General features: G+C 38.7%; 1 protein-coding gene across 1 annotated transcript in view; it reads right to left on the bottom strand.

Moving 5' to 3' along the window:
* Positions 1-681: 681 nt before the first annotated feature.
* Positions 682-15769, bottom strand: part of fbn2b (fibrillin 2b) — a 69270-nt gene continuing 54182 nt past the window's right edge. Inside the window, exons 47-65 of the mRNA XM_058400433.1 lie at positions 15308-15436; positions 14600-14719; positions 14358-14483; positions 13995-14147; positions 13747-13812; positions 12644-12763; positions 12368-12487; positions 11663-11785; positions 10321-10452; positions 9740-9865; positions 8685-8891; positions 7821-7946; positions 6976-7098; positions 6747-6863; positions 6039-6167; positions 5558-5677; positions 4413-4644; positions 3661-3817; positions 682-3350 (exon numbers count right to left, since the gene is read on the bottom strand). Of these exons, the coding sequence (XP_058256416.1) occupies positions 2976-3350; positions 3661-3817; positions 4413-4644; positions 5558-5677; positions 6039-6167; positions 6747-6863; positions 6976-7098; positions 7821-7946; positions 8685-8891; positions 9740-9865; positions 10321-10452; positions 11663-11785; positions 12368-12487; positions 12644-12763; positions 13747-13812; positions 13995-14147; positions 14358-14483; positions 14600-14719; positions 15308-15436 (2801 nt within the window). The 3' untranslated portion in view covers positions 682-2975. The remainder of the gene's footprint in view (positions 3351-3660; positions 3818-4412; positions 4645-5557; positions 5678-6038; positions 6168-6746; positions 6864-6975; positions 7099-7820; positions 7947-8684; positions 8892-9739; positions 9866-10320; positions 10453-11662; positions 11786-12367; positions 12488-12643; positions 12764-13746; positions 13813-13994; positions 14148-14357; positions 14484-14599; positions 14720-15307; positions 15437-15769) is intronic.

Raw genomic sequence — 15769 nt, forward strand, 5'->3', positions numbered from 1 at the left:
AGTCAAGACATGTTTTGTGGTGAGGTTTGTGCTTTCAGTGTTGCACTGAAGCTACAGCTAACAAGTGAATAAGGCTTACAGCTCCCAGTGTTGCATGAATCAGTCATTACACACTCACCTCAAACTGTGTTGAGTTGTTCAGTATTTCAAAGAGACTTCCTGATCTGGCACGGTATGACACATCGTTATCTCTAAAACCCAGTATGTTATAGCGCTATCATCGCTCCATCTTGAACCTGAATCACTTTCTTTTGCAGAACATTTTCTGTGTCACTTCACAAAGTCATCAGAGACGAAGCAGAATTTTATGTTAGAAGTAATTCAGATTATAACAGGGTTTTAAAGGAGAATAGTTCATAAGAATGGTTATTTATGCAAGTAATAACAGTGACACAGTGGCGTGCGCTGTAATAGGAAAATAATCAATCCCAGGGTGTTGTGATGCAGAGTTACTCTTCCACCCAGCAGCTGATTATCTTTCCAATAACAAAGCAGAACCTACATTTTTTATGCCTGGGAATGAGTAATACTTCATCTGTTATTGGTACACTGTGGTTTAGCATCTGCGTTATTGGTGCACATGTATTTCTCTTCCGAGTCTCTTACTGAATTCTACTCTTTCACAGATATTCTAGACAAAATGTGGCTTCCAGGGTCAAGGAACTGACACACACACCAAAGCATTTAAAAACATAACCCATGTTGCTTTATTACCATTTGTAGTGTTTTACAGGTTGTTTAAAAATGGCATGTAGCTGAACAAATGCTGCTAAGAATTCTTTTATTTCCAGAGTGTGGTGATGCTCAGATACAGCCTCATTCCTATATGTTCACAAAAATACCGCAGTGTGTGTATGTGTATGGGTGTGTGTGTGTGTGTGTGTGTGTTAAACAGTGTTAGGGGCTGCCGTGCCAATCCATCATGAGCACCACAGATGAAATCTGTTCAGTTCTAAGAGCATGATGATTACTGAAATATTTCAAGTTTGCTAACGATGTTGAAATACAGTACACACACGCACATTCGTTCTTTTACATGTAGTGGCAAATAAAATTATGATTAAAAACATTACAAAAAAGATACAAAAGTATACAAAGTTCCCATGTTAGACGAATGGTTATGCATAAATATAGCTCAGGCTGTTTTTGTTTGGTTTTTTTTGTCTTTTTTTTTTTTTTTACAGTGCAGTAACTTTGGATGGACGATGTAATGATTTTTTAGCACCAGAGATAAAGGACCAGACACTGCAGTCAGGCTGCACCAGAAACAGTACGATTACTCTGAATGTGCATTCCTCCATCCAGCCCACTTCACACTGACACCAGGTTGGCGTTATTTCAGTGAGTGTGGCATAGAGGACGGCGCCATGTAAACAGTGATGGGTATCACTCAGTGTCTGGCAGCAGTCAAGGACGCCATTATTAATTACGGAAGCAAAGTCAACAGCACTTTTAAGTCTATTGCGTGTTCTGTTCGGTTTTGTCAGCCTTGATGCTCTTAAAAAAAGTTCGACATTGAAAAAAAAAATCTACATTTCACTTTTAAAATATACAATTTAATTTTCAAAAAAAGCGAGATTGATATTGGTTTTCAGCATTGAGACAATACAAAAAAACAAAAACAGACAAACACAAAACTTTAAAAAAAAAAGAGAGAGAGAGAGAGAGAGAGAGAGAGATCACGATTGCAATCTGTAAATTGAGACTGCATTTCTGTAGCACTGATTGGAGTCATTTAGCACCTGTTTATTCCTTGAGAGAAAACAAGAACGGCAGTTAATAAGAGTCGTGCTTAAGTGTGTGATGGGGTCTGGAGTGTCAGAAAAATCAGCTACATTATCGCTGTAACGTTTACGATTTAATGGTACAGCAGCTTGTGTGTAGTCGTGTTGCATGTCCAGCTCCCTGATTTAATGAAAAGCAGGTTTGATGGTAATTTTTGGAGACGTTTTAACTTGTGAGGTGAATTACAATGACAAGGAAAACACAAAGAAGCCCACAACTGATTACCATCCCCCTCTGATGAAACTATGATTTCGGCTTGGGGCTGAGCTTAAAAGCGGCACTATTGTGAATCACAGCTTTCTGAAGGTACCTTTAAAATGAAACGACTTTCACAAATTACAATTAGAAACTGCACCTTTAAGATCTGTATGTTTGAGGTATTATGACATGGCAGCAAATGCAACATTCTCCTGAAACCTCCAGACCTGGGACCATTTGCTCCAGAGGTAAAAGCAGTATGTGACTCCGTTAAGGTGTGGCCAATTTTAAACCTCATGTTTTTACCTTTAGACAGATTTCAGTTCCGACCCTGATCCAACACTGGCTCTAGATGTAGACTGCTGGATTAGGTTCAGAATGAAGTACTAGGGTTAACGCTTTAAACCTAAAGGAGCAGGCTGAACCAGCCTTGACATGATCGACTTCCGTTTTGACCTGAAACATGGTTGTTGTTGCAGTCCTTCGTGACTTAAAAAAATGAAAATAAAAAACAACAGTACAATTCTTTATGAATGACTCAATACTGAATGGAATATCCTTTGACCCCAGTGTTCACTGAGATTACAGAAAGGTCAGTGGTTGTTCAGGCCACACGTTCAATACATTACATAATGTTATGAGACACAGTTTAACTGTATGTGCATTTACAGGCTGATATAGTCGCTACATTAAGATCTAAGAGGAATATTGGATTGTCGTGGATTACAGGGAAAAGATTTGGGCATCAGCGTAAGTCCGTTTTTTGGTCATTTTGACAGTTTTCATCTGTCACTATTGGCTTAAATACCTTTGTAGCTAATTAAGCTTTCTGATTGTCTTCATGCATGTCTGGCTTGACTGTAATGCTTTGGTGAAAGAGGGAGAGCAAATAAGTAAAAAAAAAAAAAAAGTGTGTGGTGATTGAAGACAGTTCTTCAGCATTATATAAAGCTCTATAGTGTAGGGACTGGGGTCAAAGGTCAGGAGTGCGCTCAGTGCAGGTAAATGTGCAGCTTGATGCGCAGCGCATCTCCGATCTCCCCCAGCAGGTAGTCAGTGTCATGCTGGTCCTCCAGCTGGCGGAGTTGGCGTGGGCCGTACAGGGGCAGCGAGGCGATCTCAAGGCGGTACGAGCCGGCCGGGGGAGTCTTACGGCCCAGGCGCAGAATCGTCTTACCGTCACGGCGCTCTATCAGCCTGAAGTGCTCAGCCTGGTTGCCGTGAGTGATGATGTAGCGGATGTGATGCTCCAGAGGCTCCAGGGCTGGAAGTAGCTCCAGTAGCGGCTCTCTGTTCTGAAGCGAGGCCAGAGACAGATTCATGGGGATGGAGTTCTGAGTGTCCACGCTGGCCATGCTCACAGACTCCTGCAGCACACAGATGAGATGGAGTGTTAAAACGGAGAGTCTGAGCACAGACATCACTACAGCCAGTGTGACAGAAAGAAAGAAAGAAAGAAAGAAAGAAAGAAAGAAAGAAAGAACTTCAAAGACAGAAGGGAAATAGATAAAGCAAAATGATAGATAAGAAAATAGTTAAGAAATAATAGAAGAAGGAAAGGATAATATAATAAGGATCAAATACAAAAAGAAAGAGAAATGAAGATGGAGAACAAAAGACAACACAACCTGAATGCTGAACTCAATTAAATATACAGGGGCTTAATCTGTAACAAACCTTTAGCTCGTTGTCTGTAGCACTGCGTCTGTGACGGCCACCTTTGTCGGCGTTACCGTTAATCTTGCACTCGTAACAGGCTTCGGGTGAAAGAGCGCTGTCCTCATCTTCCTCAGCACCAAACTGACCCTGGAAACCCGCTCCTGTGATACAGTGCCTACATACACACACACACACACACACACCACACTTATCAAACACTAATCTACTGCAGGTTTTTTTTTCATGCAACACTACTGTTTTGCTGGCAAATTCTGAGCAAATCTTTGAGTATATATATATATATATATATATATATATATATATATATATATATATATATATATAATTGGATGATGTTTAGGTGTACAGGTATTCCTAATAAAGTGCTTGGTGAGTGTATTATTTATAAAATATATAACAATATAAAGAAGAATAAAAGAAATATGAACAAAAAAAAAAATATTAACATGAAATGCATTTAACATCAAATCAGCTGCTTTTAGTTTGTAATTGCAGTTTTTTCTTTAAACCCAAAAGATATTACAGTATCTAAGATAACTCAGAGACACAGATTATGACATCATTTATCATGATATTATATCACCATTTTGACCAGTCTTAATGTATCATTTCTTATTTCTGTTATGTTTCTCTGTAGCAGTATTACATTAAAAGCTCATTATATCTAAATTTACCGAATCTAGTTAAAGATGATGTTTGTGTGAATTTGAATTGAGAAAGTGGAGCAGGGTTGGTCGTTTCAGTCTTACCCCTGTCCTGCTCTGTAGAAACCCCCGGGGCAACCGCAAAGGTAACCACCGTCCGTGTTGGAGCATCCGTAAGTGCAGGGGTTGTTAGACATGGTGCACTCATTAACATCCTGGCAACCACCGCCGCTCTGCTGGAAGTCGAAGCCTGACGGACACACGCACTTGTAGCTACCCAGAGTATTGTAGCACGAGGCCGAGCCGCACACCTGACTGCCCATGCACTCATTCTCATCTACACAGCCGGAGGGAAACAGTGAGAGAAAGAAACACAAAGAGAGAGAAGAGAGTGAGTAATGCCTCAAAGGTTATAAGTTGTATTTTAACAGTCTTCTATGGAACTCCTGAGTCACCTAAGTCAATAAAAATAGTACTTTTATTTTGTAAAACTAATTTTCCATGTTCGGGAAATTATTCAGCCTACATACAAAATATATTATAATATGTACAGTAATATGATAATAAAGTCAGCAAATAATCATCTTTCTTTTTATAGACACATCTTTACTACTACTGCTGAACAAATCCACTACTGAGAGATCTTACTGTTTTTTTCTTTTCCAATATAAAGTTCTCTTAGAGCTTGTATGTGTATTTCTGGAGTTTGTCTTTAGGGTTCAGAATTAAAAAAAATTGACATTGTACCACTAACAAAGGAAACACGAGGCACTGAATGTAAATGTCCTGAATATACCACAGATGTGCATATTATATGATGTGTATATAATTCACATATGAAAATCTTATTTCGGAAAAAAAATAATTCAAGTCTTAAAAGCTAAACTTGATATTTTCTCTACCTTATTACATTTGATATCAGATTAACAAAATAGATAATAATATACAATCTGATTATTGATTTAAAATCCCCATATTTTTATTGGGTTTCCAGGAAATCTGATAACAGCATTAATCTATGATACAATATAGTATCTTACTATGGTGTTTACATGGTGAGGTGCCAAAAAGAATCTGGTAACTGACAGTCAGGTAATTATTAGCATACATATCAACAAAAGAGGGATTTACTATTTCACCTTCACCTACCTTTCATTTGTGTTCTTGCATTTCTTTGCCTTAATGTTTCATATTTGTTTAGTCGGTTGATTTGAGAGGTGATGTGAGAAGCTATGCTGTAGGACACTCACCCACACACTGGTTCCACTGGTAGTGTTGAACGTAGCCCTGAGGACAGCCACAGCGGAAACCACCCAACATGTTCTGACATCCGTGCTGGCATCTGTGATTCCCTGTGCACTCGTCCACATCTGTAATGCAACAAGTTTTATAATATGCTATAGGCTAAAGTTTTGAGGAGACTCTAATTTGCATATTCATTCATGGAATTCTCAATAAGAGTAAACAGTAGGTTGCTTCTGTCCCTCTTCCTGTAGTCTAATATTTTATCTTGAGCAACCTCCATGTTAAGCACTTTTATGTGCAATGATTTTTCATTATAGAAAATATCTCTGCTATATAATATAGAGGCTGACATTTCCACAGCAGATCACACTGTGAACGTTAATCTGGCATCGGTTACTAGCTGTTAAGGGTCAGTGACACTCATTGTGTCCTATGGTGCTAATGCTCTAACCACTGACATTGAATGCCTTACTGTATTATCTTTACCTTCACACTCCAGTCCAGTGGTGTCCAGAGAGAAGCCCTTCTGACACTCGCAAGAGAAACTGCCGGGCGTGTTGTGGCAGGATGCTCGTGATCCACACAAAGTTGGCTGGTTTGTACACTCGTTGTTGTCTGCCGGGCAGAAAAGTGTAATCAGAAGCACAGAATTTTCAGCTACATTTCTGAGTACTTAGAGAAGAATAATGATCTTGAACCTATGAATATATTCTAATGAATACACTTACATAGACAAGGTGGAGCTAATATTAGATCTGGTTTTGTCTCTAATTACTTGGTTTCTAGTTTGTGTGTGTGTGTGTGTGTGTGTGTGTATCAACCAACACCATTTGTGTGTTAACAATTGTATCCAAAATGTAATTACTTTAAACATGTAGTGTGCCTATGCATTCAATAAGGCTATAATTTGAAACCACCAGAAAGAGCAGCTGAGCTACATTATGCATAAAAATGAAATCGTTAATCGTTTTATTATGAACTTCAACATCTGAAGTTGATATATATCTCAACCACAATTCACATTAAAACAATTTTACACAGGGATTTTTTTTAATGCTCCCATAAGTCAGAATTCCAAATAGCTTCCTTTCCACTGCATTTGCTTCCTACGTAGTGTATAACATAATGCCTTTATAGAACCTTGATGTATTACACTATATCTCCAGACACTAACGCGGCTGGAGCTAAGCTTACCGATACACGCCGTCTGGTGCTGAGTAAATCCGGAGGGGCACTTGCAGGTGAAGCCTCCAATGGTGTTCACACAGAGGAACTGGCAGTTGTGTTGCTTAGTGGAGCATTCGTCCAGGTCTGGGTGTCAAAATGTCACATTGTTTATAAACCATTACTTGTACTCCTGAACTCTACATGCTGCAACTCAAATCTATGTATGCAGTGAAGCGATGCAGAAGGAAAAACTCACCTTTGCAGGTCTTTCCATCTGGCTGCAGAATGTACCCTCTGGGGCAAGAGCACAGGTAACTGCCCTCTGTGTTCTTACACAGGAAGTTACATGGCTTGGGAGACTGAGAGCATTCGTCCAAATCTGAAACACAATGGAATCAATCAATCAGGACACACATCAAGAGCATAAAGTTATCACTGTTTATTTGTCAGTTTTACTATTTGCTTTAGATCAATCAACATAAAGACGTAACAGCTTGTTAATTATATAACATCCACTATACATGCTGTCCACTGTAATGTTCATTTTCAACTTAAGTCAAATGCAGTATTAGATCATTCAAATGGCAGCTTGGAGGTTCTGTCTAAAGCTTTTTAGCACCTTGGACTTGGATTTTGGCTGTTTCTAGGGCAACATTTTACCAGCTAAAACAAACAGTATATTTAAGACTGGAATCTACATTTAAAAGCCTAAAATGCTAAACCATACCATGTATTGTGAGGTCATTATAATGAAATTATATGTAAATCATGTGGAGTGCAAAGTCCTCATAACATACAGTACACGAGTTGAACACCTAAATAATGTTTCTATACATTACACTTTTATGCTTTATTTTGTCCTAAGGGACTGCAAACATTTGCACTTAAGCATTTAAATAAAACTAATGTAATTACTAAATACATTTTGTATATAAGAGATCGCTAGATAGGAACATTTAGAAAATATATAGTTTTAAAATTTTAAAGTTCTCATAATTTCAGTAATTCTGACATCACCTAAGCACACAATGAATCTAGATATCTTTGCTGCGCTCATGATATGTAGGTTTTTAGTGACTGAGTGAAATTTGAAGGCCGTACCGATGCAGGAGGTGCTGCTGAAGTCGTTGGTGTAGCCCACATTGCAATGGCAGAGGAAGGAACCCAACTTATTAATGCACTCGCCATTCTTACAAAGGTTTGGAAGAACCTTACACTCATTGATATCTGTGAAACAAAGAGTTATATTCACATTAAATGCCATGAGTGACAAAAAATATTAAAAAACTCAATTTTATGTTTCTGTATTCTATTTCTATATAGAACATTTGCTGACTCCCCAGAGATGTGGTGCAGAAGTGAACAAGCAATGTACTGAAAAAATATAGTAGCAGTGCCACTCAATGTAATTAACCACAGATCACTGACTCCAGTTTTCTGAACATGAATCAGCTTGACTTCTGTATTAGACCCTTTGCTGCGGCTTATTCAGTCACAGGCAATGATGACAACTTAAGACAACTTAACTGACCAAAGACAAGACATTAGATCTTTTTGTTGGGTGGAGAGTTTAAAGTCCTACATCTCTTCAAACATGGTAGAACCTACTGGATTTTTTGTGTAATATATAAATATGAAAATATACTTTATAAACTTTTCAAAAATTCTTAACATGATGTTTGTGATGAAACCATATTTTTTTGGAAAATGTGGGGGAAATGTACATCATGTTCTACAATGAAAAAAGGCTATCAAGAATGTATGCTGATATTTAATATTTCTTCTCACAGATAAGCTTGCCTATGATGAGCGAGATAAGCTCTACTAATAAAAAAAATCAAATCCGGTGTTAGCTATGTTCTATTGGTGCAACACATGATGCTTTAACCATGGTAACATATATGTGGCTGCATGCTGCCATTGTCCTTGCAGTATATCCCTGTTAATCTAACTGCCTGCTCTCACCCCTGCCGTCGGTGGTGTAGCCCGGTCCATGTGGGCACATCTTCTTGTACTGCACAGTGCCAGGCAGGGGGCAGAGCTCGCACTGCTGTCCCCAGCCACGGCCTCCGTTACAGCAGCACTCGGATTTGGTGACGCTGTTGCGGTTGGTGGAGGATTGCTGGCACATGGTCTGTAGAACCTCAGTGAAGCAGAAGCCCTGACGGTTATCTGGGAAAGACAACAGATGATCAGATGGGTAGCTTTGCATCTCTGTGATTTCATTGTTAAAGCCTTCTGTGGTCTTGAAAAGGAAATATTTAACAGTTAAACTCGATGTAACTTGCAATATCATATGATGTGATTAATTAATTTGATGCTGTGGTCTGTGTTTCTCATATTATTGATCTATAACCTGCTGCCACCATGGAATAATAATCGCACCCAGATCATATTTTCTTTCTGTGATCTATCTCCGTGCTGGCACACATCCATCTAGCGAGGGTGTGCATCTTTCCAAAATTCCAAATTTGTACAAAGACAATGATTTTAACAATTTCAACAACAACCTCTATAGTTTAATTATTTGAAAACGGTTTTGATTTTTGTTATTTTAAGGTTTGTTTTGGGTTGAGCATGGCTTTCAGTATTTAGTTGTCCTATTACTTGCTATTTCATAGTAAGATCTCTCCTTAGATTTATATATATAAGTATATTATATAACTATTTTAAGTATTGGTATGCTGCTATGAATTTTTACACTCTCCAGTGTGTGCAAATTCACAGGATGTGTATGAGATAAATCTTGGAAAGAAAAAGATGCCAGCATGGAAATGTTATTCTAAGATAGTTTTGCAAACTTGTTATTGTACATGTGATAGTCAGGTTGTCTGTGTGGGTGTATGTTAAATAACATTTGTGGAGGTGTCACATAGGCTTCTGTTTTCACTCACATATCTAAGAATCATGTCCATGCAGACTTGCTAGTGACAGATTTGTTTATGTCTGTCATGCATGTTATAGTGAAAGCATATGTGTGGCACTGCGTGAGTATGTGCTCCTTCATGGCAGGTTCTTACCAATGCACTCTGTGCCTGTGGAGCTGGGCTCGAATCCTTCATTGCACTCACAACGGTAGCTGCCCACTGTGTTCACGCAGCGGCCATTCTTGCAGATGCCAGGCTTGCTTCTGCACTCGTTCAGGTCTGCCAAGGAGACATGCAGAGGAGGGGAATGAGGGATATAGTGAGTCAGGAGGAGTGGGTGGTCGAGAGCATGGAGACAGTGAAGACAAACCGAAGCAGAGAAAAAGAAATGAAAAACCTGAAACTTAGTATAAGAACCAATACAACACAACAGATATTAATATCACTTGAGATTTATTACAGTATTTATTGCAGATCCAAAAACAGAGTCAAACACTGGAGTTAGTGTGCTCTTCTTTACAGACTGTTCTTTTTTAATGTACAAATGCATTCACTGTGTCTGTTCACAGCAGGATAGTGAAAGTCAAAATTGTTGGATAGAATCAAACTGATACATTGATATCAGAATGTTAACCTTTTCCACTCACAAAAAGAGGGTACTAACTGTACCTTTCCTCATCGCTGGGATGGTGCCCATTAAAAAGCCCTTAAATCTCAAATACACAAACACTCACCCATACAGCCCTCCCCATCAGGGCGTCGGGTCATTCCAATTGGGCAGATACACATAAAGGTGCCAATGAGGTTTTTGCAGGCCATGCCCCTGCTCTCACAGTCATCTAGCCCCTCCAAACACTCGTCCTGGTCTAGACAGAGAGAAAGACAGATTAACAACATTACACACAAAATCAAGTTGAGTGCAAAAGCTTGCATACCTTAGAGCAAAAGGATGAAGACATTTAGGTGTGTTAGATTTCACTCATTTCCAACAAAATCTATTAAACAATAAGTGTAAAAAAATCAAAATGATACAAGCACAAAACTTTCTATTTTCATTCCTTGATGTAATGTGTACAAAATACTCTATAATCACTAGTATAACAAAACACTTCAGATTCTGATGTGGGAACATTAGTTTATATTGTTCAAGCCACTTCACACTACTCTGCGTCTGATTATTTTCCTACAACAGCAAGCCCCACACTCTTATTTCTTATGTAATATTCACCCCCTATTCTTCCTGAAATACCCCACCAGATACCTTACACTCCATTATATAAAATCACATCTGAAGGTCTGAAGATTACCTGCTGTATGTTCTACAACACTGGCTTGTTGCATGATAGCCCTATACACCCATTTCACACACATGATAAAACATACACTGATCAGCCATAACATTATGAGCAGTGAGAGGTGAAGTGAATAACACTGATTATCTCCTAATCATGGCACCTGTTAGTGACTGAGATATATTAGGCAGCAAGTGAACATTTTGTCCTCAAAGTTGATGTGTTAGAAGCAGGAAAAATGGGCAAGCGTAAGGATTTTAGCGAGTTTGACAAGGGCCAAATTGTGACGGCTAGTCGACTGGATCAGAGCATCTCCAAAACTGCAGCTCTTGTGGGGTGTTCCCGGTCTGCAGTGGTCAGTGTCTATCCTTTAAGTCCTATAAGTATCCTTTAAGTCCTGTAAGCCCCTCCATGGGCCCCACCTCGCAACTTACAGGATTTAAAGGATCTGCTGCTGAAATCGTGGTGCCAGATACCACAGCACACCTTCAGGGATCTAGTGGAGTCCATGCCTAGATGGGTCAGGGCTGTTTTGGCAGCAAAAGGGGGACCAACACATTATTAGGGAGGCAGTCATAATGTTATGCCTGATTGGTGTATAATTATGTTTTTTTTTATCCATATATCATTCGGTTGCAAATGTTTACACATCACTGCAAGCAAAGTTTTAAAACTAAGTTGTAAAAACAGTGATGTGTTATAGTAATGTGAGTATAGTGTGTTCGTCCTGTGGGGTGGTAATTAGAGGCAATGGCCTCTGTTAACAAACTGTGGAGTTTCTCACCTCTACACATCCTCTGATCCTCCCTCAGCACGTACCCTGCAGGACACATGCACTCGTACGAGCCGAACGTGTTCACACAGCGGAAGGCACACAGGAGCGGGTTCACAGTGCACTCATTAATATCTGAAAAAGAGGTAAAATAAATAAATAAATGTCTACAAGGCAGCCTCTGTTGAGTCCAAATGGCCACACTGTAGAATTTTTTATTACTATTTTAAAGATTAAGTGATTTCTGCATGGATGTGGGTGTGATTGCATATAACTGGTTTACAAATAATGTCTTGCACATAAATTACCTAAAAAGTCTTCTTTAATTACTTCTTCATCAAAACAATATTAATTGTATGATCATAAACCTGCCTTTGCTTTAGAGTGTTTATGAAACACATATCATGCTTATGCTTTAAAACTACAAATCTCGAGTCTCAAGTACTTTTTTCATTCCAAACACAAATATGTTTTTGAATTTCATGAGATTTTGCATTTAAATCTTAACATTTATCAAATATTTTTTTTTGACATTTTCCTACATTACTATATCTATTTTTATATACTGCATGTTACACAGCTTACTCATTTATTAATTGTGATTAACTTCATATATGTGTTGTACAGTATTATTATTATTATTATTATTATTATTATTATTATTATTATTGTTGTTGTTACCAGACACATGGCATTCTGTTCTGAGTGCACACACACCTTCACAACTCATCATGGGCCCAGGTTCAAAGCCCTCCTGACAGGAACACTCAAAGCCTCCCACCACATTAGTGCAGGTGCCGTTACCGCAGGGGTTCCCGATCGAACACTCGTCCGTGTCTAATGCATAAAGAAGAAGCCATCATACTAATGATCAGCAACATGTGCCTCTTGTTAGAGATGTGTTAATGTGTGCATTTGTTATGTTAATTACTTGTACCATATGTGTGTGTGAGTTTGTATGTGTTCACTGTGTGTATGTGTGTGTGAACTCACCCACGCATTCGATTCCAGTGTAATCCAGGTTGTAGCCGAAGGGACATTCACAGCGGAAGGAGCCATCAGTGTTGATACATGCACCATTTTTACATGGGTTATCCAGACACTCATTCATATCTGTACCAGCGAAAAAGATGAGGTATGTTATACCGGACACATGAAGGTGACCACAGATGATCTAGTGGGACAAGCTCTAGACCTTTGAAATAAATATTATAGAAGAAATTTTACTGCTTGTGTCAGGATATTAAAGGGTAATAACAAAAGGGTTTTTGTAAGAGAAATGTGTAGCTGAGGCTTTACACATTATTAACACATTAAAGGTCAAGTGTTTCTAGTCCTTTATTGTTTTATAGATACCTTTAAAAGTCTATAATTTACAATACTGCTTTGCAATCTATGCCACTCCTTAACAAAATCTGGTTCATAAATGATCTCTGATATTAAAGCCAGATATTAAAGACATTAAAGTGAGTTTAGTGCTAACATTACAGTCAAAATGATCAAGATAACGATTACGAAACTTTCTGAAAATTTTTTTTACCCGATAGATTTTTTTAAATAAATGCTATTTAAGTCAACAGTTCGTATCAACAGTTCATACTGCCTGCCCAAATGAAGAAGTATTGGCTTTATAATACTTATATTGCTTTCATGATTTATTCAGGTTTTATAATTCTACTGAGGACAATGAGAATGCTGGAGTGTGGACATTATTCTGTTACTGGATTGCGATTCATTTTCTAAGCAAAGAAATGAAGTGGTATATTCCTTTGCTGCGATGTGTTCTCTGTACAGTATTTGCGAGAAGATTGTAATGAGTTGCATTGTGGATATTTCTCACTTGGAAGTTTAAAGCTTTTCTTAATAAACACATCAGAATATGCTATAATTCCTCTCATTTGCACATTTACTCAACATTTATATTACATTCTGTCATTACCTAGTTTCTGCATAGCATCCATATTTCTCTGTTTCCTAGCAACAGTGTTCACAACTTTAAGCGCACGAATAGTGAATTTGCATTTGCTTTTTGTGTAAGGGTTTGTGATTTCTATCCATGTATATTTATTGTGTATTTTGTATGCGAGGAGTCTTACCCACACGGCCTTCTCCTCGTCCAGGCACAGCGCCGTGACCGTAGGGACACAACTGTTTAAATGCAGCTGCACAGGGACAAGAGAACATGACAGGGATTAAAATGGAATTGCTGGTCAGTGTACATTATGTAGTTGTGTATATATGATTATATATATATCCAACATCGTATTTACTTTTATTATTTATGTTAAATGATTGAATGTTACAGGATGTTCAGTAAGTGTAGCCAGGCAGTGAGCATCATTACCTTGGCCTTCCTGGGGGCAGAGCTCACACGGGTCACCCCAGCCTTCCCCGGGCATCAGGCTACAGCAGCAGTCAGCCTTACTAATGTTCTGAGGTTTGGGAACAGAGCACTTGCTGGCCTCGAAGCGTGTGAAACAGAAGCTTGTGCGCGTGTCTAAGGGGAAGAGATAACAAGGGGAAAACATTGACAAACTTAAATGTTGACCACTTAAGGGCTCACTAGATTTGTCAGTAGGCTGTTTTTTTTCCCACTAACTTGGAAACACTGCCTCACATCTTCTATGTCTATGTTATGTGGCTAAATTATTTACCAATATCAGAACTAATACTAAAACACTTTAAATATCCAACAGGTCACACTCACCAAAGCAGCGACGTCTGTTATCAGACAGAACAAAACCTGGCTGGCAGTTGCACTGGAAGCTTCCCTGTGTGTTAATACAGTGGCCAAACAGACAGAGGTTGGGCTGAGATTCACACTCATCGATGTCTGTGGAGAAATGATGTGAAAGAAAGAGAGAGAGAGAGAGAGAGAGAGAGACAGAGTGAAAAACAGAGCTTTCACTAATCTATTGTTTGTTACATAGTGAAAGGAAGCAGGCTCACCAACACAGCTTTCGCTCTGCAGCTCATAACCTGGAGGACAGATACAGCGGAAAGAGCCGTCCAGGTTCTGGCAGGTTCCAGGTGAGCAGGTGCCCGGGTACGTCACACACTCATTTATGTCTGCAAGCAAAATAACATCATACAAACTGCACCACAAACTATGATCTCAGGAGTGTTGAAATAATAATTATTCAAATTTTATTCAGAAAAAAAAAAAAAAAATCAGTACTGATATATCAGCAGGGGATTCTAGAAGTTTCTGATCTCATACTTTAAAATGAAACCTTACTTAGTTTGAAATGCAAACTTTCACTAACTGCGCTATCCCATGTAGGAAAGAAAGTTTAAGAGCTATTGAAAGGGGGAAAAAATCAAATCAAAAATGTATTTCTACATAGGAGGAGATCCCTGCTGATCTTGTATGCCCTTCTTCAGCTCTGTATATGGTCAGGAGTTTCAGTTCCAGCTCTTACGATTCAGTTTGCTCTCATCATTCAATTGATTCATAAGTGCTTACAGAAACGGAACAAAAAAAAAGTACACATGCACTGAGTGTTTTATAGTCTTATAGCAGTATAGAGGATGCAAGCTTTTGAGCTAGCTTTTAAAGATGACTGCTGACTGAGACTACTGACTGTCTAGGCTGATAATTGGTACAGTCAGTGAGGAATTCTGCATTGTATAAGTATGATAATGTTATCGACTTACCAACGCAGTTCTTAGAGTCGGGGGTGAGCTCATAGCCATCCAGACACAGACACTGGAAGGAACCCAGACTGTTGATACACTGACCATATCTGCATACCTGACCTGCCAGAGTAGTGCACTCGTCCACATCTGTGCCATGAAACAAAACATACGCTTAGAGATACACAACAAACACTCAAAAACAAACTCTCCGAGACACACACACCCACTCAGACAGAACAGATTCTTAGAGACGCAGCAAACACTCAGACACAACAAAATCTTATTGCTAAGACACAACAAACTCTCAGACAAGCATTACACTATTAGACAGACAAAAACACTCAGACACTACAATAGACTCTAATCAGAAATACAACAAGAACACAAAAAAAACTTCATAGACACGCAACAAACACACTGAGCAAATAACAAACACTTAGAGAGACACAACATAACAACAGAGATAACTAACAAGCTCTC

This window comes from Hemibagrus wyckioides, linkage group LG10, assembly GCF_019097595.1.
Source record: "Hemibagrus wyckioides isolate EC202008001 linkage group LG10, SWU_Hwy_1.0, whole genome shotgun sequence".
Classification (NCBI taxonomy): Eukaryota; Metazoa; Chordata; class Actinopteri; order Siluriformes; family Bagridae; genus Hemibagrus; species Hemibagrus wyckioides.